The following is a 26,463-nucleotide window of genomic DNA, read 5'->3' on the forward strand; positions in this document are numbered from 1 at the left end:
TACCCAATCAGAACCCAGGAGGGTGGAGTTAGAGGGACTATCAAACCAGCTCTGGGAGGGGCAAAAAGGGGGATTTCGTTGGGAGTTGGGTGGTTGGTTGCAGTGGGAGTGAATTGGGATATAGTCTGTGGGTAGGTTGAGTTAGTGTAGCGAAATAAGCTGAGTCAGGATGTAGCCTTATTTGAGTTCACCGAGTGGGTCTGCATTGCTCTGGGACAGGAGGAAGGAAGTCAAATGACACCAAGGTTGGTTCAAAGAAAGAGTTTATTCTGCTCTCCGGATAGCAGAAGGTATTTGCGTGATCAAGTCCACAGCAAGTCCAAAGAAATGACAAGTTTCATGCAGTATATATATTCTCCAGGCACCCTCTCCCCCTTCCCCAGCCACGTCAGCTTGCACACGCAGGTTGACATCACAGATGTTCCTGCTCCGGCACTCTTAACCATAAAAGGGATTTCCTTCCTGCACTCCTGAACATAAAAGGATCTTCCTCTTCCTACTCTTATCTTTGAGGAAGGGGTCATCATCTCCGAGAACACGCTTCTCGCGTTTTCCCCAGACTTGGGTCTGTGCATCTTTGTGGTGGGAACATAAGATAAGGTACAAACGTGTTTTCTCTGGTCTACTGGTACAGTTAGGGTCATCCTTGACGTCACAAACTGATAAAGGAGAGAGCTGTGTTCTTGTTATGCATTTGCTCAATGGCTCAAGTTTATGCATTTTAGCTAAGGAAAAATAGGGATTTTGGTGCAGTTTAAAACTGCCTGCACAGTCAGTTTTGGGTTTTGGGAAACCCATTCCTTCAAGGAACAGTTAGGAGCTAGGAAGACAAGTAAATATCTGAGAGGTGGTTTAGTGAGTGAGAGAAGGTAGTGGTAGTTATAGGTCTGGATAGGCACCCCATGATTGTAACTGACAGACAGTTTATGAAACCACACGCTTGTTAAACTGCAATCAATAAACAGAAGTTTATGTTGATGGGCAATTGACCCTTGACTGGACTCAGTATTTTACCCGGTAGGGCCTGGGTGGTGGCAGCGAGAAATAAAGTGGTGGCACAGGGATCAATAGACGGTGAAATGTCCGGGGACCCTGTGTGATCGCCACAGATGGTTTATTAAGTAAAAATGACAAAATTATGTAATATATGTCATTAAAAGGATAGCTGTATGGAGAGGATGGGAAGTTACATGTTCATGAAGAAAATACATAGCCAAAATTTAATGTAACTTTGGTAATCAATGATATGTTTATTTGACTGAAAAAGACGATTATGATTTCATGTTGTATATAGGTATAAATGAACAATAAAGCAAAAATTTAAAACAAAGAGGGGGAAAAGAACGGTGATCTTGTACATTTCCTCCAATGAATTTGGATTCCGTTGGCCTGAGGATAATCCAGTAAATGGTGAAAAAACCTTCCCCAAATTACTGCACTTTGGACAGCGGATGCTTTGCACTGGCGGTGGGAGGTTTTCTGGCAGATGAACCGGACTTTCACTACTACACTCCTTTCAACTGTATGCCCCCTGGTTCCCAGTGTGCCCATTTGTGTTCCAGAGAAACTTGTGGCAAAATTTGTGCTCTCTTTTCTTCTTCTTATTTGGATGGGATTTCCATGCTCTGAAGGAATACTACTTGCTTCTGATAACTTCTTCGACGTTGCTTGTTAAGCATGCTGGCATCTTCTTAGCCCTGGTGGTACCTTTGCTGATCTGTGGTATACATTCTAGCTGAGCACCTAATACTGCAGTTTAAAAATAACTCCCTAGCATTCTGAACATAGGATTTGGCCTTATGCCAAATCAGACCATTGTTCCATCTAGCTCAGTCTTATCTTCACTGACTGGCTGTGGCTATCCAGAACTTCAGACGAGACTGTCTCCCAGTTGTACCCGGAGATGCCATGGATAGGACACAGTACTATTTTTCTAGAAAAACAGGTGCCAGAACTCACCGCAAACTCCTCCTCCCTCCTCCTCCTCCTTTCTTCTTTAGAGAACATGTCCAGCCCGACCTTGAGATGCTGGGTCTTTTGCATGTACAATTCACGTCCTACCACTGCGCAACAGCCCTTTGTCTTTCTTGGGCAGCAGCTGCTACTTTAAAAATATAATATTTTCTATTTTGACAAAGTGATAATAAATAAGAATAAAAATGTGCACCCTATCCCCGAGACCATTCCACTATAACTATCCAACCTCCCAAAATTTCAACACCTCTTGTGATAGTTTGACCCCTTTCTGTTTTAGCAGCACAAATTCTGCAAGCACGTTCCATGTCTCCTGCGTATTCCCCGTCTTACCTTAATTGTTGTTGTTGTTGTTTAGTCATTTAGTCGTGTCCGACTCTTCGTGACCCCATGAACCAGAGCACGCCAGGCACTTCTGTCCTCCCACTGCCTCCCGCAGTTTGATCAAACTCATGTTAGTAGCTTCAAGAACACCATCCAACCATCTCATTCTCTGTCGTCCCCTTCGCCTTCTGCCCTCCATCTTTCCCAACATCAGGGTCTTTTCCAGGGAGTCTTCTCTTCTCATGAGGTGGCCAAAGTATTGGAGCCTCAGCTTCACGATCTGTCCTTCCAGTGAGCGCTCAGGGCTGATTTCCTTCAGAATGGAGAGGTTTGATCTTCTTGCAGTCCATGGGACTCTCAAGAGTCTCCTCCAGCAGCATAATTCAAAAGCATCAATTCTTCGGCGATCAGCCTTCTTTATGGTCCAGCTCTCACTTCCATACATCACTATTGGGAAAACCATGGCTTTTACTATACGGACCTTTGTTGGCAAGGTGATGTCTCTGCTTTTTAAGATGTTGTCTAGGTTTGCCATCGCCTTTCTCCCAAGGAGCAGGCGTCTTTTAATTTCGTGACTGCTGTCACCATCTGCACTGATCATGGAGCCCAAGAAAGTAAAATCTCTCACTGCCTCCATTTCTTCCCCTTCTATTTGCCAGGAGGTGATGGGCCCAGTGGCCATGATCTTCGTTTTTTTGATGTTGAGCTTCAGACCATATTTTGCGCTCTCCTCTTTCACCCTCATTAAAAGGTTCTTTAATTCCTCTTCACTTTCTGCCATCAAGGTTGTGTCATCTGCATATCTGAGGTTGTTGATATTTCTTCCGGCAATCTTAATTCCGGCTTGGGATTCATCCAGCCCAGCCTTTCGCATGATGAATTCTGCATATAAGTTAAATAAGCTTTTAAATAAGCTCATAACTTTTATATGCCTGTTGTCTTTGTGCATGGAGTTTTCTTGGCAGGGATACTGGAGTGGCTTGCCGGTTCCTACTCCAGGTGGATCACGTTTGGTCAAAACTCTCCACTATGACCTGTTTATCTTGGGTGCCCTGCTCGGCGTAGTTCATAGCTTCTCTGAGTTCTTCAAGCCCCTTCGCCACGGCAAGGCAGTGATCCATGAAGGGGTCTTACCTTAATAGCACATGTTAATTTATCATTAATAGTTATATTAAGGGCTACTGCCATGAGGGCTGAGGGCTTCCCATGGGCATTTGCATCGGGCCTTTTCCATATGCAATTTTATTTCATGAATGTATGGTACATATTTTCCCAATGTTTTTAGCACAAATCAGTCTTACACTGGCCAAAATTCTAATTGCAATTCATATTAATCAGACTTCCTGTCATCTGAGTGACACATGTAAGAATGTTTATAGTGTTTGACTGTAGCACATGACTTGGGATCACATTCCAAGGTTACTTGGATATGATGTCAGAACATTTGTTGCTTATTCCTTTTTAATATGAGAGTATATAAAGAGAGAGAAATGTTGATTTCTCTGAGGAAAGCAAGATCTCCTTAGAGAAAGAGTGTTGGACTTAACCAGGAATCCTAAAAAGTATCCAGGAGAAAGAGAAAGCAAGAGAAGGATGGAAGTAGGGGCATCTTTTATTGCTCTGCTGGTGGTTCTTCTGATTCTGCACTTCCTGAAACAGCTCTGGTCAAATAGGCACTATCCTCCTGGACCTTTCCAGCTTCCTCTCATTGGAGGCGTGTGGCGGATTGGGGTGAAGCTTCGTGATGATACTTTGATAAAGGTACTTATTCCTTCGTTATAGACCTTTCTACACCCAAACCACCTCCTTGAACTTATCCCAGTAGCTAATTGGCAGCCAGTGGAATTCTTTCAACAGTGGCTAAAATGTTGGCTATATCCTGCCCATATGAACAGTTGATCCACTTCATTTTTCACCCTGATTAACCTCAAGGGCAGCCCCAAATACAGCACATTGCAGTAATCTAGCCTGGAGGTTGCCAAACCTGGTCCAGAAACCACCTTAGCTATCTTACTAGTCAAAGCTGCCTTGCCTGATGAAGGTGGTAGAAGGCCGTGAGGTCACCTGGGACTCAGGCAACAAAGATGGATCCAGACGCACTTCTAGACTATGAGCTGGTTCTCTCAGGTGAAGTACAGCCCTATCCATAGCAGGCAACTGACCACCTAACCAACTAGACTCAAGAGCCACCCACCTAACATGCCTCCATCTTACCAGGATTCAGACTCACTTTATTGGTCCTCATTTAACCCACCACCTTATCCAGCACATCCAGAGCTTGCATGGGTTCTCCCGATTCAGATGTTACAGAGCAATAGAGTTGAGCATCATCAGGGTGTTGACGACATCTTGCCCCAAATCTGCTAATCACTGCTGCCAAAGGCTTCATGCAGAAGTTAAAACGAATTGGGGACCAAATGGTAAACTGTGACAAACCAGAGCATAACTGCCAAGGGATTGAAATACAAGCACCCAGTTCTATTCTATGAAACTGACCTGGAGAAAGGGTCAGAACCACTGTGCAAAACAGAATTGCCAGTGAGCTGCCTCTCCGTTCTGAGGAGGTGACTAAGACTAAATTGGGTGCCAAGCTGGCACCAACACTGTCTCCTTCATTAAGGACATAGAGATGCCAGGTATGAACAAACCTTGCAGGCCCAACCCATTTGAAGGCGTGCCCACTTGCTTCCCAGACCTTGGATGCCAGTCACCCACCTCAATCTCCAAAAGGAAGGTGTGGGGGACGTATCACTAGTTGGATCAACATCTTAGCTAGCATTTAGCTGCGTGTCTATTACCTATTCTTATGTACCTACTCCACCTTGTAAGCTGTGTCTTGGCAATGTTCTGATCTGATGTAGGCATCAAATCCTTCAGCAGAAAGAGCAGAGAGTTCAAGCCCTTCATCCAGCGCTGAGGGCCAGGACAGTCAATGCATTGCAACTGCAACAGAAAACAAGCTTCTACCTGCAGTTCAGTCTAACCACAGTGCAGTACAATTCTGACTTCCATAAAGCACTTGTTAGAGTAGACTAATGGAAATTAATAAACCCACATTAGCCATGCCCATTAATTTTAGTGAGTCTTCTCAGATAAGAACTAGCACTGCATAAAACCCCTAATTCCTGTTCAGTACCACATTATTAGAAAACCTTTGTTCTCTTTTTCCAGACAGCCACTTAAATGTTTTCTTCAGGGAAAGTACCAGCAGAAATTCTCATTCTTCACTACTTACCCTTTCCGTTTGCCATAGCCATAAGGAAAGGAGTCTGTGGTCGGTCTTCAAGTTCTTCAGAGTGGTCAATGAGCGCTTCTTTCACTGCTTGGAATCCAGACAGTATTATGAAGGGTTGATATTCTGCCCAAAGGGTGTAAATGTTTCTATATTGCTTTGCCATCTACCATTTGGGTCAAAAGAGAGAAGAGGAATGCTACGTTCAGATAGTTATTTCAACCTAATATGTGAGCTTCAGCCTTCCTCACCTCTTAAGCATCTCACTATATTCTCTTCTCTTGCCAGCAACTCTTTTTCTTTCTTTCTTTCATTCCTTCCTTCATTCCAACCCATTTGTTTTACTCCCTCCCACGGTGGGTCACAACAGCAGAGGCGTAGCAAGGTCAGGTGGTACCTGGTACAGAATTTCTTTTGTCACCCCCGCACATTGAAATTTTTGGGGAAGGCTACCCAAAGTTGTGGTAAGGAATTAAGAAGAGGATGGAGTTAAGTGGTAAGGAATTAAGAAATACCTCTCTGAGTAATTTGGCTTATAAATGTATTAAACAAACAAACAAACAAATTAAATATTGTCTCGTGTCTTCCCTGGCTACATATGAGCTACAAAAGTCCCATGGCTTTCCTGGGAATAGATAATGATCTCCTGCTACACTGCCAAGTGAACTTGGTGTCCATTCATCTGTTGGAAGAGGAGAAGTGCATAGCATTCTGGGCCATGTTGCACCACACATGGGAAGAGTGGGAGGACAAGCTCCAGAGTATATTGCAATAAACTATTTCATCAGCTCAGCTGCTTGTTTTGTGTGGTGTCTTTCAGATTTAAGCATCCTTCATCCTGCAGATACAAACATTTTTTTTGCATTTTCTCTATGAGAATTGTTGACTAGTAAGTGGTAGCAGGATCAGCCTGTGCACCTGTCTCAGTGCCATTAGTCTCACAGCTGCAGCTGGTGCTTTCAAATGTCTCTCTGATGCTGATTTCACAGAACTGGCCTTTTCCTCTTTCTGGGAGTATTACCTGGAGATTAACATTTACTGCAGAGATGCAATTTGCTGTATTAGTCTTTGAATAGCTTTTTTAAAAAAGTGTTTGTATTTCCAATGAACAAGATGAAGACTTTTCCAGGCTTAACATCTTGAATAGCATACGCAGGTCTGCAACAGATACAGATAAGTGCTGCCATGAATGAATGCAGAGTGATCTTTGTGCTCACTCTTTTTAAAATGCATTTTCTTATGTGTTTGTGGTCAGTGCTGTGGGGTTTCTTTTTATATATAATGTTCAAGATACCTGCAAGATCATCTCATTCCCTTTATACATTGTCAATCACCGTACTCCGTAGGTGACGGTCTTCTGAAGATACCATCTTATTAAGAGTCTATTTGGAAGACAAAAAAGAGGACACATTTGCCGACTTCTACTTTTAGCTATGGATCAGACTTTTAACCCAACATATGGCAAGCCTAGCTTAGGCATCCTCCAGTAAACTTTGTATTGATCATTCATAATGATTTGTGCTCAATTCTTTCAAGGGTGTTATATCCAACTCCATTTTCAATTGTGCCTGCAAAGAATTTGAGGTTGTCATACTGGTTAATTTCCATTCAGTCATATCGCTTAACTTCCTGCTGAAAACCACAAATGCACAAACTTGTTACAGTATTGTCCTGCTTTCCCTGTTATATAGCTTCCCCACACAGTAATAATGTGGTAGCATTCAGGAAGCATCACAGAACTAACAAAGCAGAATAAATTGACCACCAATGCACTACTGTCATGTCAAGAATATGCTGCAGAAAACATCCTCAATAAAATCCCAGTCTGGCTTGGCCAATAGAAAAATAACTTGTTGACATCACACATCAGCCAAATTATATCTTTAAAAATAGTGTGGAAAACTTAGCTGAATTCGGGTTGTGACTGAAAATAACAGCAGGTGTTTACCGCTATGAGAAAACTCATGTGATATCTGCAGGTTCAGTCTTTATGGCAGAAATTGGCAGACCTGTCCAGAGATCTCTCATTTTATGCAGGACCTTCTGGGACCACCTGATTTCTGTTCTATTATCCAACAAATAACCAAAACATTTGGGTGAATCACTAATAATTTCCTGAATGACGACAGGAAATAGAAAGTGAGATTCTGTTAGGCATTGTGTGAAGCAAATAGTGCTGGCCTATATTGCAGAGATACCCGCAAAATACACTGAGACAGACTTCACATCGTCTTGTAATTGTAATCTTGAGATACTGAATAGCTTGCACATTCAAGGGCATGAACTTCAGTTTCTTCTTGAATGGTAACTTAATTGTATCATTAATACAAGAAGAATTTCTCACTGATTTTCCATAGGTATTCCATTTTCCAATGGGCACACCTGGAGGCAACAGAGACGGTTTGGTATTGTTACTATGCGGAAGCTGGGACTGGGGAAGAAAGGCATGGAGCACCAAATAGCAGAGGAGGCCCATCAGCTCGTGGAGATTTTTGCACATTCAAAGGGTATGTGATGAGGGGTGATGGTGCTGAGCTGCGTATGAAGATATATTTGTGTATTACCTCTGTCCATTTTAGAAAGGAATGTGATATGTTTTTCTTGGTTCCTAATGGAGATCACAGGTGGTGCTGTGGGTTAAACCACAGAGCCTAGGACTTGCTGATCAGAAGGTCGGCGGTTCGAATCACCACAGCGGGGTGAGCTCCTGGTTTTGTTTTGTTTTAAGAATAATTTTTTATTAACCGACCAATCACATCAAATCAAACCAAATTACATAAATTCCAAATTACACGGCTGAATTTTAAATTTTTGTTGGGGGTACCCATATTTCAAGTGCCGAAGGGATCCAATCAACTTCTTGCTTCTTACTGCTGTTTTAATGTCCACAAATCTAACCTTATGATGTTCACAGTACTATCCAGTCCTTTCTTATTATTTTTCCACATCTCTTGTTGTTATTTTCATATATTTTTCCTTTCTCTTTGTGACCTCTGATAGTCTCCGCAAGCTGGTTAGAACAGTTTGTAATCCTGCGTGGATATTATTTTTTTTATCCTGTAGCCATATCCAGACGTTTTCCATATAACATCACTTCCATACATCAAAACAGTCTTAGCGTCATTAATTTTCACCAATCTACCTCCTTTCTCAAAAACTCTGAGGAGATTCAGTAGGAATGCAGTCTGAAAACAAATCCGTTCTTCCTCCCGGCTATAAATCCTTTGGCAAGATGGCGACTCCGACTTAATTGCTGTGCCATTCCCAAAAGCTCTTATTGCTTCTCGGTCTCCATAAAGCATAAAAGGTAAAGGTAAAGGTACCCCTGCCCGAACGGGCCAGTCTTGACAGACTGTGGGGTTTGTGCGCCCATCTCACATTTATTGGCCGGGGGCCAGCGCTGTCCGGGGACACCTCCGGGTCACGTGGCCAGCGTGACATCGCTGCTCTGGCGAGCCAGAGCCGCACACGGAACGCCGTTTACCTTCCTGCTGGTAAGCGGTACCTATTTATCTACTTGCCCCCGGGGGTGCTTTCGAACTGCTAGGTGGGCAGGCGCTGGGACCGAACAGCGGGAGCGCACCCCGCCGCGGGGATTCGAACCGCCGACCTTTCGATCGGCAAGCCCTAGGCGTTGAGGCTTTAGCCCACAGCGCCACCCGCGTCCCTTCCATAAAGCATACTTTTGGTTAAAGTTTATCTCTACACAGACCTTAATCATCCTGCTTGGGTCAGTTCAACCGACGGTTCTAATGAGGAAGGGTTCTTGTAAATCACATAGAAGGAAAGTAAAAAAGGCCCCCCCCATTCAGCCCCATTGTCAACATACCCCGCCTTTGGTGTATCTTCATCGTAAAATATTCCTGTTTCTCCAGCCCGTCGTCTTCTTTCGCAGAGGTCACTTAAATTAGCAGACTTCACTCCCCTTCTTCACTTGAAATATGTGCATTTGCTTCTTTTGTAATTAATTATTCCAAATTGCTGCAACTAGTGCGCGATCAGAGACAGCGTCCAGGAGAGCCGAGGTCCACACGGGGGCATTCTGCCTAGGGCCCTCACCCCCTTCTTTCGAATTAGGGAGTGATTTATGGGCACAGCAGGCAAGGACAGTGTTTCCCATTTCCTTGGGGCAACAAGGGAGGCGGCCTACTCCCATAACAGCCTCTTAATTACCCCGTGTGGGTCGGAGAGATGGTATTGTTGGCCATCTTCCAATGCGCCCCCAGTGGCCCCTACGGGGTGAGCTCCTGTTGCTCGGTCCCAGCTCCTGTCAACCTAGCAGTTCAAAAGCACATCAAAGTGCAAATAGATAAATAGGTGCCGCTCCGGGGGGAAGGTAAACGGTGTTTCCGTGCGCTGCTCTGGTTCGCCAGAAGTGGCTTAGTCATACTGGCCCCATGACCCGGAAGCTGTATGCTGGCTCCCTCGGCCAATAAAGCGAGATGAGCGCCGCTACCCCAGAGTCGGCCACGACTGGACCTAATGGTCAGGGGTCCCTTTACCTTTACCTTTAATGGAGATCCCAGCAGTTTCTCTTGGCCACCATGAAATCGCACTCTCAGTATGAGCAGGAGCAGCTGAACTCACATTAGTAGAACTTTATTTTGCAGGACAACCACTTGACCCCTCCATGCCCATCACTAATTCAGTCTCCAATGTGATATGTGATATGGTTTTTGGGCACCGGTTTGCTCTTGAAGATGAAAGGTTCCAGAAGCTGATAGAAGCCATGAATTTCTCCCTAAAATTTATAGGAAGCTTCGTTCATGCGGTGAGTAGTCATTTTAATTCCTGCTGATTCAGAAAAGTCACTCACGGGCCTTATATTTCCCACTCAGCATTCTGAATTCCATTATGATAGACTGTTGGAGAAGTGAGATGAGGTTTAAATCTAATTTGAGATAAGGGCCATTTTACAGCCTAATCAATTTCTTACCATGAATATAAAAGAGAGAGTAATGAGACTAGGTCCACAAGTTGGGACTCTTTGGAGGAAAGACAGGCTAGAAATGGAACAATAGCCTTCAGAACAAGTCATCTATAGCCCACATAAATGAGCAGAAGTGAGCAAAATAATTTTCTCAGGAAGGGAATTACACTATGGCATATTGTGGGTGGAGCCAGACAGCCTGTGGCCCTGGACGTGACCAGATGCTACTATGATAGGCTCCCTCATGATGTTGGAGCCGTGGGGAGGCAAGACATCAGATGATTTCCCCTCTTTCCTTTCTCTTTCTTAACTGTAATTTGTTTCTCTGTCCCCTTTTCTTCTGCTGGCTGCAACGAGCCACCAAAAGGCAAACTTTAACACTTCTCCTTCCCATCCTGCTGTGCTCCACATCGCTCCCTCACCGGCTTCTGTTAAAATAAGAAATTTTTTTAGCTGCCAAAGAAAATCTCAAGTGGAACTATGTTGAGAGGCATGCTTTGCCTCCCTCCTCCTGATCAATTTCACCCAGAGCCTTGTCAAATTCACCACATTCTTCTTCAAATGTCCTGTTCAAACCTCGGTATGCGGAAATGAATTAGCCATTGCCTCCCCCTTCTCTCTCTCTCCTGCCTCTTCCTTGCCTCCTCCTTCTCATTACTCTGAGATCTCTTGGCTAGCATTTATTTATATGGGGATCGGCTCTTTTCTCCACCCTCTCACCTCAGATTGCCATGATGCAAACCCAGGATATGTATTTGTCTTATTTAATATTATTTGTTATTGGGAACAAAGTTCTTGTAAGGAAAGGCAATGGAAGAGACCCAACCTCCGAAGTGTTTGCTAGAGAGGTGTATTCAGAAAATGTAAGTAATTTATCTTTCATGAGAAAACTAAGAAAGAGGAAAAGCTCCCTTGTTAAAGGTTTAATAATAATAATAATAATAATAATAATAATAATAATAATAATTTATTATTTATACCCCACCCATCTGGCTCAGTTTCCCCAGCCACTCTGGGCGGCTTCCACAAAGACAAAAAATACACTAAGGTGTCACACATTAAAAATTTCCCTAAACAGGGCTGCCTTCAGATGTCTTTTAAAGATAAGATAGCTGCTTATTTCCTTCACATCTGAAGGGAGGGCATTCCACAGGGCAGGTGCCACTACTGAGAAGGCCCCCTGTCTGGTTCTCTGTAACCTCACTTCTCCCAGCAAGGGAACCGCCAGAAGGCCCTTGGCACTGGACCTCAGTGTCCGAGCCGAATGATGGAGGTGGAGACGCTCCTTCAGGTATACTGGACCAAGGCAGTATAGGGTTTTAAAGGTCAGCACCAACACTTTGAGGGACGCAGGTGGCGCTGTGGGTTAAACCACAGAGCCTAGGACTTACTGATCAGAAGGTCGGCAGTTCAAATCCCTGTGACGGGGTGAGCTCCCATTGTTCGGTCCCAGCTCCTGCCAACCTAGCAGTTCAAAAGCACAAAGTGCAAGTAGATAAATAGGTACCGCTCCAGCGGGAAGGTAAACGGCATTTCTGTGTGCTGCTCTGGTTCGCCAGAAGCGGCTTAGTCATGCTGGCCACAAGACCCGGAAGCTGTCTGCAGACAAACGCCGGCTCCCTCGGCCAATAAAGCGAGATGAGCGCCGCAACCCCAGAGACGGCCACGACTGGACCTAATGGTCAGGGGTCCCTTTACCTTTACCTTTACCAACACTTTGAATTGTGCTTGGAAACGTACTGGGAGCCAATGCAGATCTCTCAGGACCGGTGTTGTGTGGTCCCGGTGGCTACTCCTAGTCACCAGTCTAGCTGCCACATTCTGGATTAATGGCAGTTTCAGGGTCACCTTCAAAGGTAGCCCCACATAGAGTGCATTGCAGTAGACCAAGCAGGAGATAACTAGAGCACGCACCACTCTGGCGAGACAGTCCGCAGGCAGGTAGGGTCTCAGCCTGCGTACCAGGTGGAGCTGGTAGACAGCTGCCCTGGACACAGAATTAACCTGTGCCTCCACGGACAGCTGTGAGTTCAAAATGACTCCCAGGCTGCGCACCTGGTCCTTCAGGGGCGCAGTTGTCCCATTAAGGCCCAGGGAGTCCTACACACACGCCCGCCCCGTCCCCCAAAAACAGTACTTCTGTCTTGTCATGATTCAACCTCAATCTGTTAGCCGCCATCCATCCTCCAACCGCCTCCAGGCACTCACACAAGGACCTTCACCACCTTCACTGGTTCTGGTTTAAAAGAGAGTTAACCCCCAACCCCCTGATGATCTCTCCCAGCTGCTTCATATAGATATTAAAAAGCATGGGGGAGAGGACGGAACCCTGAGGCACCCCACGTGAGAGAGCCCAGGGGTCTGAACACTCACCCCCCACCACTTTCTTGACACAGCCCACGAGAAGGGAGCGGAACCACTGTATAACCGTGCCTCCAACTCCCAGCCCCTCTAGACGGTCCAGAAGGATGTTACGATCAATGGTGTCCAAGGCCGCTGAGAGATCCAGCAGAACTAGGAAACAGTTCTCACTTTGTTTGAATTTTTGAAGGAAGAGATGGGCATTTATTGATAATTCTATCTTCCTTTTTCTTCTTTAATTTCCAGGCCAGAAGTTTACCAGGTTTATTTGCAAACTCAAAATTTCTATGTCTCAACCATTTTATCTTCCATTCTATCTCTTCATTTATTATCATGGATAATTGCGTCTGTAAAATTTTTATACTTTGCTTAATTAGTTCATCATCTGGTTTTTGGAAAAGGATCCTTTCCTTTTTTCTAATTTCCTTCCAGATCTCCATTTTCTTCTTCTCCTTTATTTTCCTTTGGAATGCGTTTTGTTGTATAAGGAAGCCTCTTATGACGGCTTTACCCGTGCCCCAAACCGTCTCTAGATCTACTCCTTGATTTAAATTAAACTTAAAATATTCTTCTAAGATTTGCTTGGCCTTCTGTACAATTTTTTCATCGTTTGGCATACTCTCATTAAGTTGCCACCTTTTAACCTTTTCTTCTTTTCCTTTAAAGTTAACCCAGACCACGCTGTGATCAGAAATTTTACTTGGATCGATTTCTGCTTTTGTAATATTATTTAATAAATCCTTTGTTGTCCAGATCGCTTCGGTTCGTCCCGCCGATTTATGTGGCTCTGAGAAATGTGCAAATTCTTTCTCTGTTGGATTCTTAAACCTCCAAGCGTCGAACAAATTCAGGAGTTCTATTAATTGGAAAAATGTAGTTGGGAGTTTGTTCTGCCTCTTTTCTTTCTTCTTTATTGTCCTGTCCATGTTTGGATTGACTACTCCATTAAAATCTAATAATATAATTCCCCCCCCTAAATATTCTATGACTTTTTCTTCTAGGAATTGATAGAATTCGGAGCACCAACACTTTAAATTGTGCTCGGAAAAGTACTGGGAGCCAATGTAGGTCTTTCAGAACCGGTGTTATGTTGTTTTGGCAGCCACTCCCATTCACCAGTCTAGCTGCTGCATTCTGGATTAATTCTAGTCTCCGGATCACTTTCAAAGGATTTTATGGATTTTGTTTGACAATTTGTTCACTTGCTTCATTTTAAGCATGTTGATGCTATGTTACCTTGTGATGGCTTATAATCCTTTCCACAAACTGGAACCCTATGTTCTCACGCATGTTTTCAAGCCACTTTCAGACCTTCCTGTCCAACATGTGGATGAGATGATAAGGGGCCAAAGAACTGGGTGTTGTTGGCATACCAAAGGGATTACTTCCCAAAGATGACAATGTCCCATGGTTTTGGATAGATATGAATTAGCATAGCAGGCAGCTCTGATAATTCTTGAACAATCCTATATGGCAGGATCAATGGTCTTCCAATACCAAGTTATGGAGCCCACCTATAAGACAGAAGGGGATTCAGTTCATTCACTCACACACACAGGGTATCATGGCTGATAATATTGAAGACCACTTGGAGGCCTACAGGTGGCAAAAGGGCATGATTGCCCTTGTTGTCCTGCTGCTAGTAATCTAACATGGGGTCAGAGGCACTTTCAGTCCACAACCCATCCCAAGAACCAGATTTACAAGGTTTAAGAGGACCTGTGCCATTCCAGAAGGTCTGTAGCTGACAAAATATACCAAATTAGAATCTTATCTACAATAGGGAAGACCAAACAGATGAGGTGTAATAATAATAATAAGCAAAGACTTTTCAAACGCAGAAGGAAAGCTCCACCCCAGAATGAATCAGTAATCATAGTCACAATCAGAATTATGAACTTAGTGAACTTAATGAACTTGCTCCAACTCCTCGCCTGAACTTGATGAACAAGAAACGGCACATATGTAATGGGTACAAATTCCTGTGCCAAGGATCATTGAGGGTTTTGATGGCATAGCTAGGTGTGTCAGCCAGGCACTCATGAGTACAGTGGGACCTTGGTTCTCAAACTTAATCCGTTCCGGAAGTCTGTTCCAAAACCAAAGTGTTCCAAAACCAAGGCGCGCTTTCCCATAGAAAGTAACGTAAAACGGATTAAGCCATTCCAGACTTTTATAAACAACCCCTAAAACAGCAGTTTAACATGAATTTTACTATCTAACGAACCACTGACCCATAAAACAAAAGCAATAATCAGTGTACTGTACTATAAAATAAATAAGACAGTATTGTAGATGATAAAAATTAAAATTATTTTTTTCCCCTTACCTGCGCTGATGATAGTCATTGTTTGGATGGGGGCTTTTATCCACTTCCGCAGTCACACAATCAATCAATCAGTAGCTGAACTGGGTTCCACACAGTCACAAAAATAAATTAACCGAAAAAGCCTCAAAAATAAAAATGCAAAAACAAAAGCGCCAAATTTAATCTGTTCCAGAAGTCCGTTTGACTTCTGATATGTTTGAAAACCAAGGCACAGCTTCTGATCGGTGCAGGTGCCCTGGAAACAATAGCCAACAGCCGTATCAGACATTCGGCTTCTGAAAAATGTTCAGAAACTGGAACACTTACTTCTGGGTTTTTGGCATTTGAGAACCAAGGCATTTGAGAACCAAGTACCACTGTACAGGCCTTGGAAAGTCTACTTACACCCACATAAACCAACTTGGGCCTGAAGGTGGCCTTATAACCTCCAAGGCTTAGATGTTCTGCTCTCTGGTGTACACCACTAAGGTCATCTAGGCTGATGAGTACCAGTGACAAATGACATTCAACATCTGACAACTGAACATTTGACAACTGCTTGAACCATTTTCTTGCCACCCTTAAGCAACCCCTAAAACTGTTTTATCTCAGTGAGCTTTTGTCAGTTTCATTCCCTTTATATGATGTTATTTGATGCTGCTCTTATGATGATTGTTCACTTGTCTTATTTTCAACATGGTCATGGTCAGTTAACTTGTAATGGCTTAGCAGCTGTCCCACAATCAAGGTTCCTGGGTGCAAGTGTTAAGTTAGGTCCTTTTTTGGGTTTTTTGGGGTGTGTGTGTGTGTGATGAAATGGAGAAGATCCACTTATTGTATGACTCAGTGTTTGATTAATGGAAGCCACGGTGACAATAATTCCTAGGCTGAAGAATTGATTTTAAGAAAAAACATGCTACCTAAGCATATTGGAATACATGGATCATTCCACACATACCCCCAAACAAACATTGGAATAAGCACAATGGGACCTATATCTTCTTTTGAAGATGGGTATCTGAATGGCAGAGAGTTCTCTGATGGCAGCACAAAAGAGAGCCAAGATGAGAAGATTCTTGGTACTGTATATTCTAATTAAAAAAAAGGGGGGAGGGGAGGGAATGGTTGTGCTGAGTGTGAGGCCTTCCACTATCTTCCACTAACTGCCCAGTTGTGCACTTTGAGAAAATAGGCAGAGTGTGATGCCCATCTAGTCCAACGTCATCCAACATGCAGCTTCCTTTGCTGTCCACAAGTTCTACTGCTATGAGAGAAGGAGAAAAACTTTCTTATCTATTCACGGCCTCCACATCATGCATAAGCTTATAAACTTCTATCATGTCACCACTTAGTTTCTCTAAACTAAAAAGTCCCAAGTGCTGCAATTGTTCCACAAAAGGGGAGTCACCCCATCTCCTTGATCCTCTGGGTTATTTTATCTTTAACAATGCTTCCCACCAACTTTGCATTCATATTATAGGTTTGCTACATAAGAAGATTGCTTTTATATTAACCAGCACTGTCTTCCCTGATAGAAGCCTTCATTTCGGATAGTTAGTTTGAGAAAGAGGGGTACAATCTCATGGAGCCAGAAACCAAATGGTGTGCAGATGCTCTTTCTTGGCTTTGGCAGAATTTATGAATTGGTTTTGACATCAGAAGTGGAAGGATTCTGGGACCATTAAAGGAAGAAGAATAAAGAAGATTGAGAATCTTGGTGTAAGTCATGAACAAAAAGAGAAGTAATTTTTATAAGGAATAAAATTATTCAGGGGTGTTTCCAGAGAAAACCAATAAGTATGACTGCAGACTCCAAATTAGCAGGATTTTTCTATTAGTGAAACAGAGAAGTGGGAATGTTTGGCATTACCTTTTCTCTTTGCTCTGTAGAGATTAATCTAGAAAATAATTTGGTACATTTATCACCGAATTCAAATTTCTTTTACCCCAAATTGTTTAAAATTTATCAACTCTAATGGTTTCCCTAATCCTTACAGCTTCTCATAGACCTTCACTGATCCATTTTTCTTTCTGTTCACACTAACAATTTCCCCAGTTAGCAGCTGTTTTTTTTCTTCTGATTAGCAATATCTTTTTCAAAAATATCCCACTTACACATCAGATATCACACTATAATATTCCCTGGTTTCTTGTCTATCTTTTGCTACCAACTCATTACTCTTCAACTATACACTGTTCAGTTTCCATTGTATGGAAGGAAATGCTTCTTTATTTATCCAGGGGAAAGAAATTGGGTCATGAGCTGCATAAAGTACAGGTTCAATTCTAGACACCATCTGTACTATTCATTTGAAGATGTATCATACCACTTTCAACAGTCATGGCTTCCCTTTACCTTTACCTTAAGAAAAGAGAACAAATTATAGTCTGATCTATAATATTCAAGGCCAGGTGGATCAGGTGTGATAACACAATCAAAGGCTGTTTCAAAAGGGTAAGAAAACCCAATCGAAGGAAGGAGTAAACACAGTCATAAATCAGAATAATCGCTTCTCTGCATTTGAACTTTATGAACCAGCAAAGGCATGAGGGTTTTGATGAGATAGCTAGATATGTCAGCCAGGAGAACATGAGAACAGGCCTTTGAGCACAAGTTGGTGTCCTTCATAGAGATATTTTATGTTCATATGTGTATATATGTGTACACACACACACACACACACACACACACACACACACACTTGAGGACCCCTGAGAAATGACACTCATTCAATCATTCCTACGGTTTTGATATATTTTTCAACATGTAAAACAGAGAATAAATAATAATAACAAAAACAAAAACCACCCAATGTTTTCTCCTGGCATCAAAAAGTGTATAATGAAGGTCCTAGCAGGACCTTCCTGGGGAGATCATTGCATATATACATTTTTATTCCTTGAACTTTATTATTATTTATGATTAATATTATTTTGCTCCATAAAATGTATTCTAAATGTTGTACACCACCCTGGGATCTTTTGTTAAAGGGTGCTATGCAAATTGAATAAATAATAAATAATAAAAATAATAACTTATGGTACACATATTTCCAAAGTCCGTCTTACTGTAAACTTCCCTGGATACTTGTTGCAATTCATATTAAACACACCTCCTCTTATCTGAGTGACACACATAATAATTATTATAGTGTTTAGCTTTGGAATTACATTCCGAGGCTAATTGGATATGGTGTCAGAATGCTTACTGCTTTTTTTTTTTAATAATAATAATGATGGAGCATATAAAAAGAGAGAGAAATGCTGAGGTCTCTGAGGAAAGCAAAAAGTCCTTAGAGAAAGAGGATTGAACCTAAGAAGGCATCCTAGAAAGAAACAAGGATAAAGGGAAGGCAAAGAAAGATGGAGATACAGGCATTTTTTATTGCTCTGCTGGTGGTTCTTCTGATTCTGCACTACCTGAAACAACTCTGGTCAAACAGGCACTATCCTCCTGGACCTCTCCAGCTTCCTCTCATTGGAGGCTTGTGGCGGATTGGGGTGAAGCTTCGTGATGATACTTTGATAAAGGTACTTATTCCTTCATTATAACTGAATCTAATGTCAACAATTGATTAATCTGTTTTCCCCAACAGTTATTTAAGCTTAAACAGTAGCAGTGGTTTAAATGTTAAATGCAACGGCCCCAATTAAAAACAGAATTGAATGCAACAAATCCCCTACATTTATAAATTAGTGAATTAAACATAGAACCGAATTTAATTAAAAATCACCCAAGGCTCCATTGCCAAAGAAATTTAATTCATGTTCAGATCACCTAAAATTTTTATAAACTGTTCTCAGATGTAACAAGAGCAAGAAAAAGCAACTAAGAAATTTTAAAAAAATACAAAATAAGATAAACAATTCAGATATTATTTTTTAATTTATTCATTGATTTTGTTGCTTGGAATTAGTCCATTCCAGGCACTGCCCCTGTGTATTATTTAAGGGTATTATTATTAATACTTAAAAGCATAAAACGATATAAAAGCTGAAAATGTGCACTCAGAAATTAGTGATCAAAAAGATAACTTGTTCTATACCATTGCATTGAGGAAGCACATAACATGCATTTTTTATAAGCAACCAGAGATTTAACATGGAGAAGTCTTTACCTTTATTCTTCCCAACTTTCTAAAGGCATTACTTCTGGTGTGCATGAGCACCCTATCTGAAGCCCCATAGCAGGAACCACACACACACAAGACACAAGAAAATGCATTAAAAATGGACTGAGCACATAGGTCCGGAACATGAGTCCAGGGCAGTGCTTCATCCAATACAAACTGGCATATGCTATTCAAGTTGTTTAGGCTTGAAAAGTCTTCATTTTGTTCACTCAAATTAGAAACTCTTTATAAATTTTAATTAAAAAGTTTTGGAATATTATTTATGATGAGATGAAAAAAAATCTTTAAAGTAACATTCCTAAAGAAACCAGAAGCTTTTCTGTTCGGAATCTTGGGCAGAGATATTCCGAAAAATACAAGAGAAATCTTTCTATCTGCAACAGCTGCCACTCGTCTATTAATAGCATCTAATTGGAAGAGGGGGAAAGATAGCAACATTAATGGAATGGCAAAATAAATTATTAGACTATGTGGAAATGGCTCAGTTAACAAATAGGTTAAGAAGTAACACAAAGCAATCATTTTTTCAAAAGTGGGAAATGTTTAAGAGATACGTACAGAAAAAATAAAATAACAGTGACATACTATCTATGGCAGTGTTTGAATGACCCTTGTGTAAGTAAAATATTAAGAAATAAAGAAAAATTGGTATGATATGTTGTAAGAAAGTATTCAAAGGTACGTTAAAAGTAAGGCAATATTTATAAGTGCATTCAAATTCGTAAATGTCAACTATACCGGGAAATGATGGGAAGTCCACAATTATTTTATCATTTTATTTTACTTCGATATATGTTATTTTTATTTTATGTAATATTATTTGATCTTAGCTTAGTGAAAATCTAAGCAGAATTTGAAGTTTAAATCAACATCTTATGGTAATTCAAATTTAATTTTTTCTCTCTTTGTATGCATGTGTATGTGTATTTGTAAAGTTAAATTTGTAATGATATTAATGAATTTCAATAAAGTGAAGAGAGAGAAAAAAAGGAACCATAAAAATGCAGTTCAAAGACTAATATAGCCCTTTCATCTTAATGGATCTCTGCAGTAAATACTAATCTCCAAGTACTGCTCCCACGAAGAGGGCAGCACCAACTGCAGCTGTGAAACTAATGGCACTGAGACAGTGAGTCCACAAGGTGATTCTGCTACCACCTACGAGTCGACACATGCCATATAGAAACTGCAACCTTTTGGCATGTGTATTTTCCTGATTCCACATAATGACCCATGCCCCAATTCTGTGGTTTTGTGCTTTGCAGTATTTATCATAATCTTGTATTTTTAGTTTTACATTATTTTTAACCAGTGCTATTTTTCTAGAAAAAGAGGTGCCAGAATTCATTATGAAAGCTGCGCTTGTTCCCTTAGAAGGGCAGTGGCACCCACCTAAGAGCTTCCAGAACCCACCTGAGAAGTGCTGGAACTGTGTTCTGCTGAATTCTGGCTGTGACAAACCCTGGTTTTAATATTATTATGGGTGTTGCATACAGCTGCTGGTTGAAGAAGGCATATCTCTAAAACACATTTTGCAAAACAAGAAGCTCAGCTGATTAAGCAGCCCTGGAGCTTGTCCTCCTTCTCTTCTATTTTCTGTTGCAGCTGCATGTCCTAAAATGATGTGTACTTTCCCCATTGCAACTGATTACAGTGGTGCCTCGCAAGACGAAATTAATCCGTTCCACGAATCTCTTCGTCTTGCAGTTTTTTCGTCTTGCGAAGCACGGCTATTAGGGGCTTAGCGGCTATTAGTGGCTTAGCGGCTATTAACGGCTTAGCGGCTTAGCGGCTTTAAGAAAAAGGAAACAAACTCGCAAGAACTTGCAAGACGTTCCATCTTGTGAAGCAAGCCCATAGGGAAATTCATCTTGCGGAACGACTCAAAAAATGGAAAACTCTTTCGTCTTGCACGTTTTTTGTCTTGCGAGGCATTCGTCTTGCGAGGTACCACTGTAATGGGCATCAAGTTCTCTTGGCAGTGAAGATGGAGCTCACAATCCCTTTTTTTCCAGGAATGCCAGAGGGGAACTTGCAGATTGAGAAGACAACAGAAAACAGGAGACAAACAGAACAGGCCTTTTTCAAGGGCTCTTCCACACTCTTTGTTAGTCCACATTTGCTTGATGTATTTGTTTATTGAATACATTTATAAGCCTTTCCCCCCCAGGCAGGGAAAACACAGGCAACGGGGAATAAAACAAATGGGCTGGAAGGAAGGAATAAGGAAGGAAGGAAAAGCAGGTGCTGGCAAAGAACTGCACATAGCAAGAAGCTGCAGAAGTGAGGAAGGCTGAAGCCACACATTAAGCTGAAATAGCCATCTGCTTTCTTTGAACATAACATTCCTCTCCTCTATTTTACCCAAATGTTAGCTGGCAAAGCAATATGGAAATATTTACACCATATGGTTAGGACATCTACCCTTCGTAGTGCTGTCTGGATTCCAAGCAGTGAAAGAAGCACTCATTGACCACTCTGAAGAATTAGATGAGCGACCAGAGACTCCTTTCTTTATGGATATAGCAAAAGGAAAGGGTAAGTAGTGAAGAACAAGAATTCCATAGTAACAATTGCTCTGCACGGTGATTAGAGATTCATTTGCAGGTAGCAGTTTGTTGCTTGTTGCAATTGTAATTCATTGACTGTCCTAGCTCTCAGTGCTGGAAAAAGAACTTGGATTCCTAGCTCTTTCTACCAAAGGCTTTAATGCCTACATCAGATTGGTACATTGCCAAGACACAGGTTACAAGATGTAGCAAGTACATAAGAGGTATAGGAACATGGATAAATATAGTACCAGCTAAGGTGTTGATCCAAGTAGCAATACATCTCCCACATCTTTCTTTTGAAGAATGCGGTAGGCAGAGCTCTTAGTGCAGTAGGTGAGCAGAGCTCAGGGCTGGAAGCAAGTGGGTGCTTATTTGAGCATGTTGGGCTTGCAAAGTTTGCTCACACCTGGTGTCTCTCTGCCTTTAAAGACGGAGGCAGTTGTTGGTGAGCGGCCCATCAGAATCATCACATGATGTAAACAATATGCTGCTATCACGCAGCTGGTGAGTACACAAATCCCAACAGCAGTGTTGGTGCCAGCTTGGCATCCAATTCACTCTCAGTCCCTTCATCAGAATGAGAAGGCTGCTCACTGGCAATTCTATTTTGCACTGCAGTTTTTATCCTCTAGCCAGGTCAGTTTCATAGTCTTTTATTGTCTTTTAACCCTCTGGCTCTGAATTCTATGTATTTGTTTGGGGTTTTTGTAGTTATAATATTACTGTATTTACTGCATTGCACCAGGTACAAGTTTTCGAGCACGTGTGGGAGGATTATAGAGAACAATGAGCCTTAAGGTGATAAAAAAGACCCAATGAAATTGGCAGATATTACTAACTTAGGCTCATTAGTTTCAATGAGTCTACTGCTGAAAACTACAAATGCATAAACTTAATTCTGTCTCTCGTTTGTTGCGGCATAGTTGCCCTAGACAGCAAGTTTACATCTGATCTCATGATAAAGAACTACAAAACTTTTTTAAGACCTCTGAAAGCAGCCCTGTATTGGGAAGTTTCTAATGGTTGATGTTTTATAATGTTTTTATATTCTGCTGCGGAAACCTAGTGAGATGGGTGGTATGCAGATGTTGATGACAATGATAATAACTACTACTACTACTACTACTACTGGTGGCACATGGGTGGTGCTGTGGTCTAAACCACAGAGCCTAGGGCTTGCTGATAAGAAGGTCGGCAGTTCAAATCCCCGCGATGGGGTGAGCTCCTGTTACTTGATCCCAGCTCTTGCCAACCTAGCAGTTTGAAAACATGCCATTGCAAGTAGATAAATAGGTACCACTCTGGTGGGAAGGTAAATGGCGTTTCCATGCACTGCTCTGGTTTCACCATAACCGGCTTAGTCATGCTGGCCACATGGCCGGAAGCTGTACGCTGACTCCCTTGGCCAGTAAAGTGAGATGAGCACCGCAACACCAGAGTCCACGACTGGACCTAATGGTGTCAGGGGTCCCTTTACCTTTACTACTACTACTACTACTACTACTACTACTACTAGATACTTGCAAGTTCAGTCCTTGTTGCAGAAATTACTACTGTATCAGGTACCAGTTTTCCCTACAAAAGTCAAAGTTCATAGAGCTGTACATAAATCTCACATTTTGCCAATATTGTATAGTGCAGGAATTTCTGGGACCACCTAAATTCTGTTATATTATCACACAAATTGGGATAGCCAAAACCTTTGTGTAAATCAATAATGAATGTCAGTAAACAAAGTTTCTTCTTGGCTGGTAACTTAATGTTTAACATTAATTTTGGAAAGAAATAATTTCTCATTGCTTTTCCATAGGTATTGTATTATCGAATGGTCACACCTGGAGGCAACAGAGACGGTTTGGTGTAGTTTCTATGCGGAAGCTGGGGCTGGGGAAGAAAGGCATGGAGCACCAAATAGCAGAGGAGGCCCATCAGCTCGTGGAGGTTTTTGCACGTTCAAAGGGTATGTGATGATAGGTGATGGCGCTACGTATCAATACATCGCCCAGGACTGGTTTGAGGGCCAGAGCACGATGACACCTTCACCTGGTGGTATATTGCTAGTGAAACTACCACCAATTCTCAGCCCCCGCCCCCCCCCCATGTGCAGAGGGGGGAACAGGTAGCATCGGGCCCAGCCTCATGAGGTACCAGGGTAAAACCACCTCCACTCCCACTGAGGATGCTGAGGCGGTTTCACCCCAACACCTCATGGGGGTTGGGGCCAATGCAGCTTCTTCCTCCTCTGCTTTTCACCATTGTGATGTATCACTATATCACAATGTTTGGCTGGTGATACATCACAATGTTGAAGAGTTGATATCACCCAGACCTAGTAGTTCGAGCCTAGCATATGTTGTAGTATGAAGAAATCTCTGTGTATGGCCTCTGTACATTCTATAATTTCAAAATATATCATATTCCAAGGAATATGATATATTTTGAAATTATAGAATTGCAGAGTTGGAAGGGATCTTGGTCCAGCCTCTAGCAACCAGCTGTCCCTGGGTGGACATGAACCACCAGCCTTCTGGTTAACAGTGAGACCCACTGACCCTCTGTGCTTGATCCCTAATGTGGAAACAAATTGCTGTTTCTGTTGACCACCATAAAATACCACTCTTGGTATGAACAAGAGTGGCTGAATTCACATTAGTATAACTTGCTTTTGCAGGACAACCACTTGACCCCTCCATGCCCATCACTAATTCAGTCTCCAACGTGATATGTGCTGTGGCTTTTGGGCACCGGTTTGCTCTTGAAGATGAAAGGTTCCAGAAGTTGATGAAAGCCATTGAAATTTTACTAAAATTTCTCGGTAGCATCTTACATGTTGTGAGTAGACATTTTCATTCCTACTGGGGTCTTAAGTCCCCTAATCAGAATTCTGCAATCCATTACGATAGAGGTTAGAGTGCTGAAGAAGTAAAATCAGAATTTAATTTAATCTGATGTAAGGTCCACTTACTGTCTAAGAGCCTAATCAATTGCTCAAGATCAACAGAAATATAGTGTCCAGATCAAGGGAAGTAACAGTACCACTCTATTTTGCCTTGGTTAGACAACACCTGGAATACTGTGTCCAATTCTGGGCACTAATTGATCTTTAAGGAGAAAATGAGGGAAAAGGAAAAGCTCCCTTCTTAAAGGTTTGATTTTTTTTTAAAGGGGAGTCATGGGTATTACTTAACTGGGGGACTGGGGAATTCAATACATAAACAAATTCCCCCCATCTCTATTTTCCACCCACACCCATCTCCTGTGAAAAAGGTCAGTCTCTTGTTCCATTAGGAGTCCTAGAATTGTGCCCAGTTTTGGAATGAAGCCTGTCAGCTGGAAAAATCTTTTGAGCCCTAGTTTTATTTCACATTTTCAGCCAGGGATAATTCCCAGTATCCAGTCATTGTGGGATTCAGGAGAAGTTGCAGACACCTTCCTTCTTCTCAATGAATCATAGAATCATAGAGTTGGAAGAGACCACAAGGGCCATCGAGTCCAACCCCCTGCCAAGCAGGAAACAAGACTCAAACTAATAAACTACCCCTGAAGAATAATCTATGGTAAATCAGTTTTCTAAAGTGCTAATCCAAAGCACGAACCATATGACCAATTTTTCTCTATCATTCCTTTAGCTTTATGAAATGTTCCCGTGGCTCATGAAACGTCTCCCAGGGCCCCACAAGAAGGCCTTGTCCTGCCTGGAGATGGTGCGTTCATTTGCAAAGGAGGAGATAGAGAAGCATAAGGAGAATATGTCTCTGCATGAGCCACAGGATTTCATAGATTTCTATCTACTTCAGATGGAGAAAGTAAGTATCTGTTTTGCAACTGAATACTGCTCATCCCAGGAGTCATTATATTCCTTGTTATAAGTGAATGCTAATCTCTTCCAAGGACACCAATATTTTTCCCCAAATCTCAGCTGAAAATCACATTGAGGTTCTCCCCCACAATTTTCCCCAAAGTAATCTCAGTTGCTGAAGTGGTTGTACATCTGTGAAATGTGGGCATACATCCATGAAAATGCTGATAGTTTAATACCCCCAAATCTAAGTGTGAATGAAAGGCTTATATTTGTTTAGAGTCTTGCCTGTGGAGCATTGCCTGTAACTAAATTATTTTGGATTAGTATTAATCTCACATTCAAACACAGACTGAGACAATAAAAAAAAAACTTTACTGGTTCCATAATTTCATTTTTAACTCACTATTTCTCAGAAAAGGATATATTTGTACTGTGGTAAGCATTTACTTCTAAACCACTGGTTCTTTCCCAGTTGGGGGAACAAAACCATAAATAAAAACACAACCAAGATTGATATGCAAGTGTCTGATAGCGACCCAGTTTATTGGCAACAAAGTATTGCAATCGCGATAGTTCCTCCAAACCATTTATCCAGCGAACCACAAGTTAGGAGAACTTCCCCGAAGGCACATTTTAACAAGGCTTTTACAGGGTTTTCACATATAATCATACATCATAATGCATCATTATCTCATAGAATGCATACATCAAGATAGGTCAAAGGTCAAGGGGCAAAAAGTGCCCTCCCTGCTTTGTTATCTTCTTCACTTCATTTATCTTGGGCACCCCCAGACTCTGAACGCTCAAAATCACACTTCACATATCATCTGTCTTCCTTGACAACCAG

General features: G+C 41.9%; 3 protein-coding genes across 6 annotated transcripts in view; 2 read left to right on the forward strand and 1 right to left on the reverse strand.

The window, feature by feature from the left end:
- The window catches only part of LOC309533181 (cytochrome P450 2J2-like), a 120,254-nt gene extending 114,399 nt beyond the window's left edge, over positions 1-5,855 (reverse strand). The window contains exon 1 of the mRNA XM_082224394.1: positions 5,534-5,855. Within this exon, the coding sequence (XP_082080520.1) occupies positions 5,534-5,696 (163 nt within the window). The 5' untranslated portion in view covers positions 5,697-5,855. The remainder of the gene's footprint in view (positions 1-5,533) is intronic.
- The window catches only part of LOC309533161 (cytochrome P450 2J2-like), an 81,338-nt gene that overhangs the window by 47,266 nt on the left and 7,609 nt on the right, over positions 1-26,463 (forward strand). Inside the window, exons 2-7 of one of the 4 annotated variants that reach the window (XM_082224364.1) lie at positions 3,869-3,897; positions 18,499-18,660; positions 21,638-21,800; positions 23,625-23,774; positions 24,486-24,646; positions 25,444-25,620. In XM_082224364.1, coding sequence (XP_082080490.1) covers positions 3,892-3,897; positions 18,499-18,660; positions 21,638-21,800; positions 23,625-23,774; positions 24,486-24,646; positions 25,444-25,620 — 819 coding nt within the window. In that variant the 5' untranslated portion in view covers positions 3,869-3,891. Of the gene's footprint in view, positions 1-3,868; positions 3,898-18,395; positions 18,661-21,637; positions 21,801-22,325; positions 22,451-23,624; positions 23,775-24,485; positions 24,647-25,443; positions 25,621-26,463 lie in introns of those variants that run through there. The other 3 variants (XM_082224361.1, XM_082224363.1, XM_082224362.1) reach the window with 3 other exon arrangements.
- LOC309533163 (cytochrome P450 2J2-like) overlaps positions 21,829-26,463 on the forward strand; it is a 48,527-nt gene continuing 43,892 nt past the window's right edge. The window contains exon 1 of the mRNA XM_082224367.1: positions 21,829-22,318. The gene's annotated coding sequence lies outside the window, so the exon portion shown is untranslated. The remainder of the gene's footprint in view (positions 22,319-26,463) is intronic.

Source organism: Podarcis vaucheri (genome assembly GCF_965113315.1).
Source record: "Podarcis vaucheri genome assembly, chromosome: 5".
Lineage (NCBI taxonomy): Eukaryota > Metazoa > Chordata > Lepidosauria > Squamata > Lacertidae > Podarcis > Podarcis vaucheri.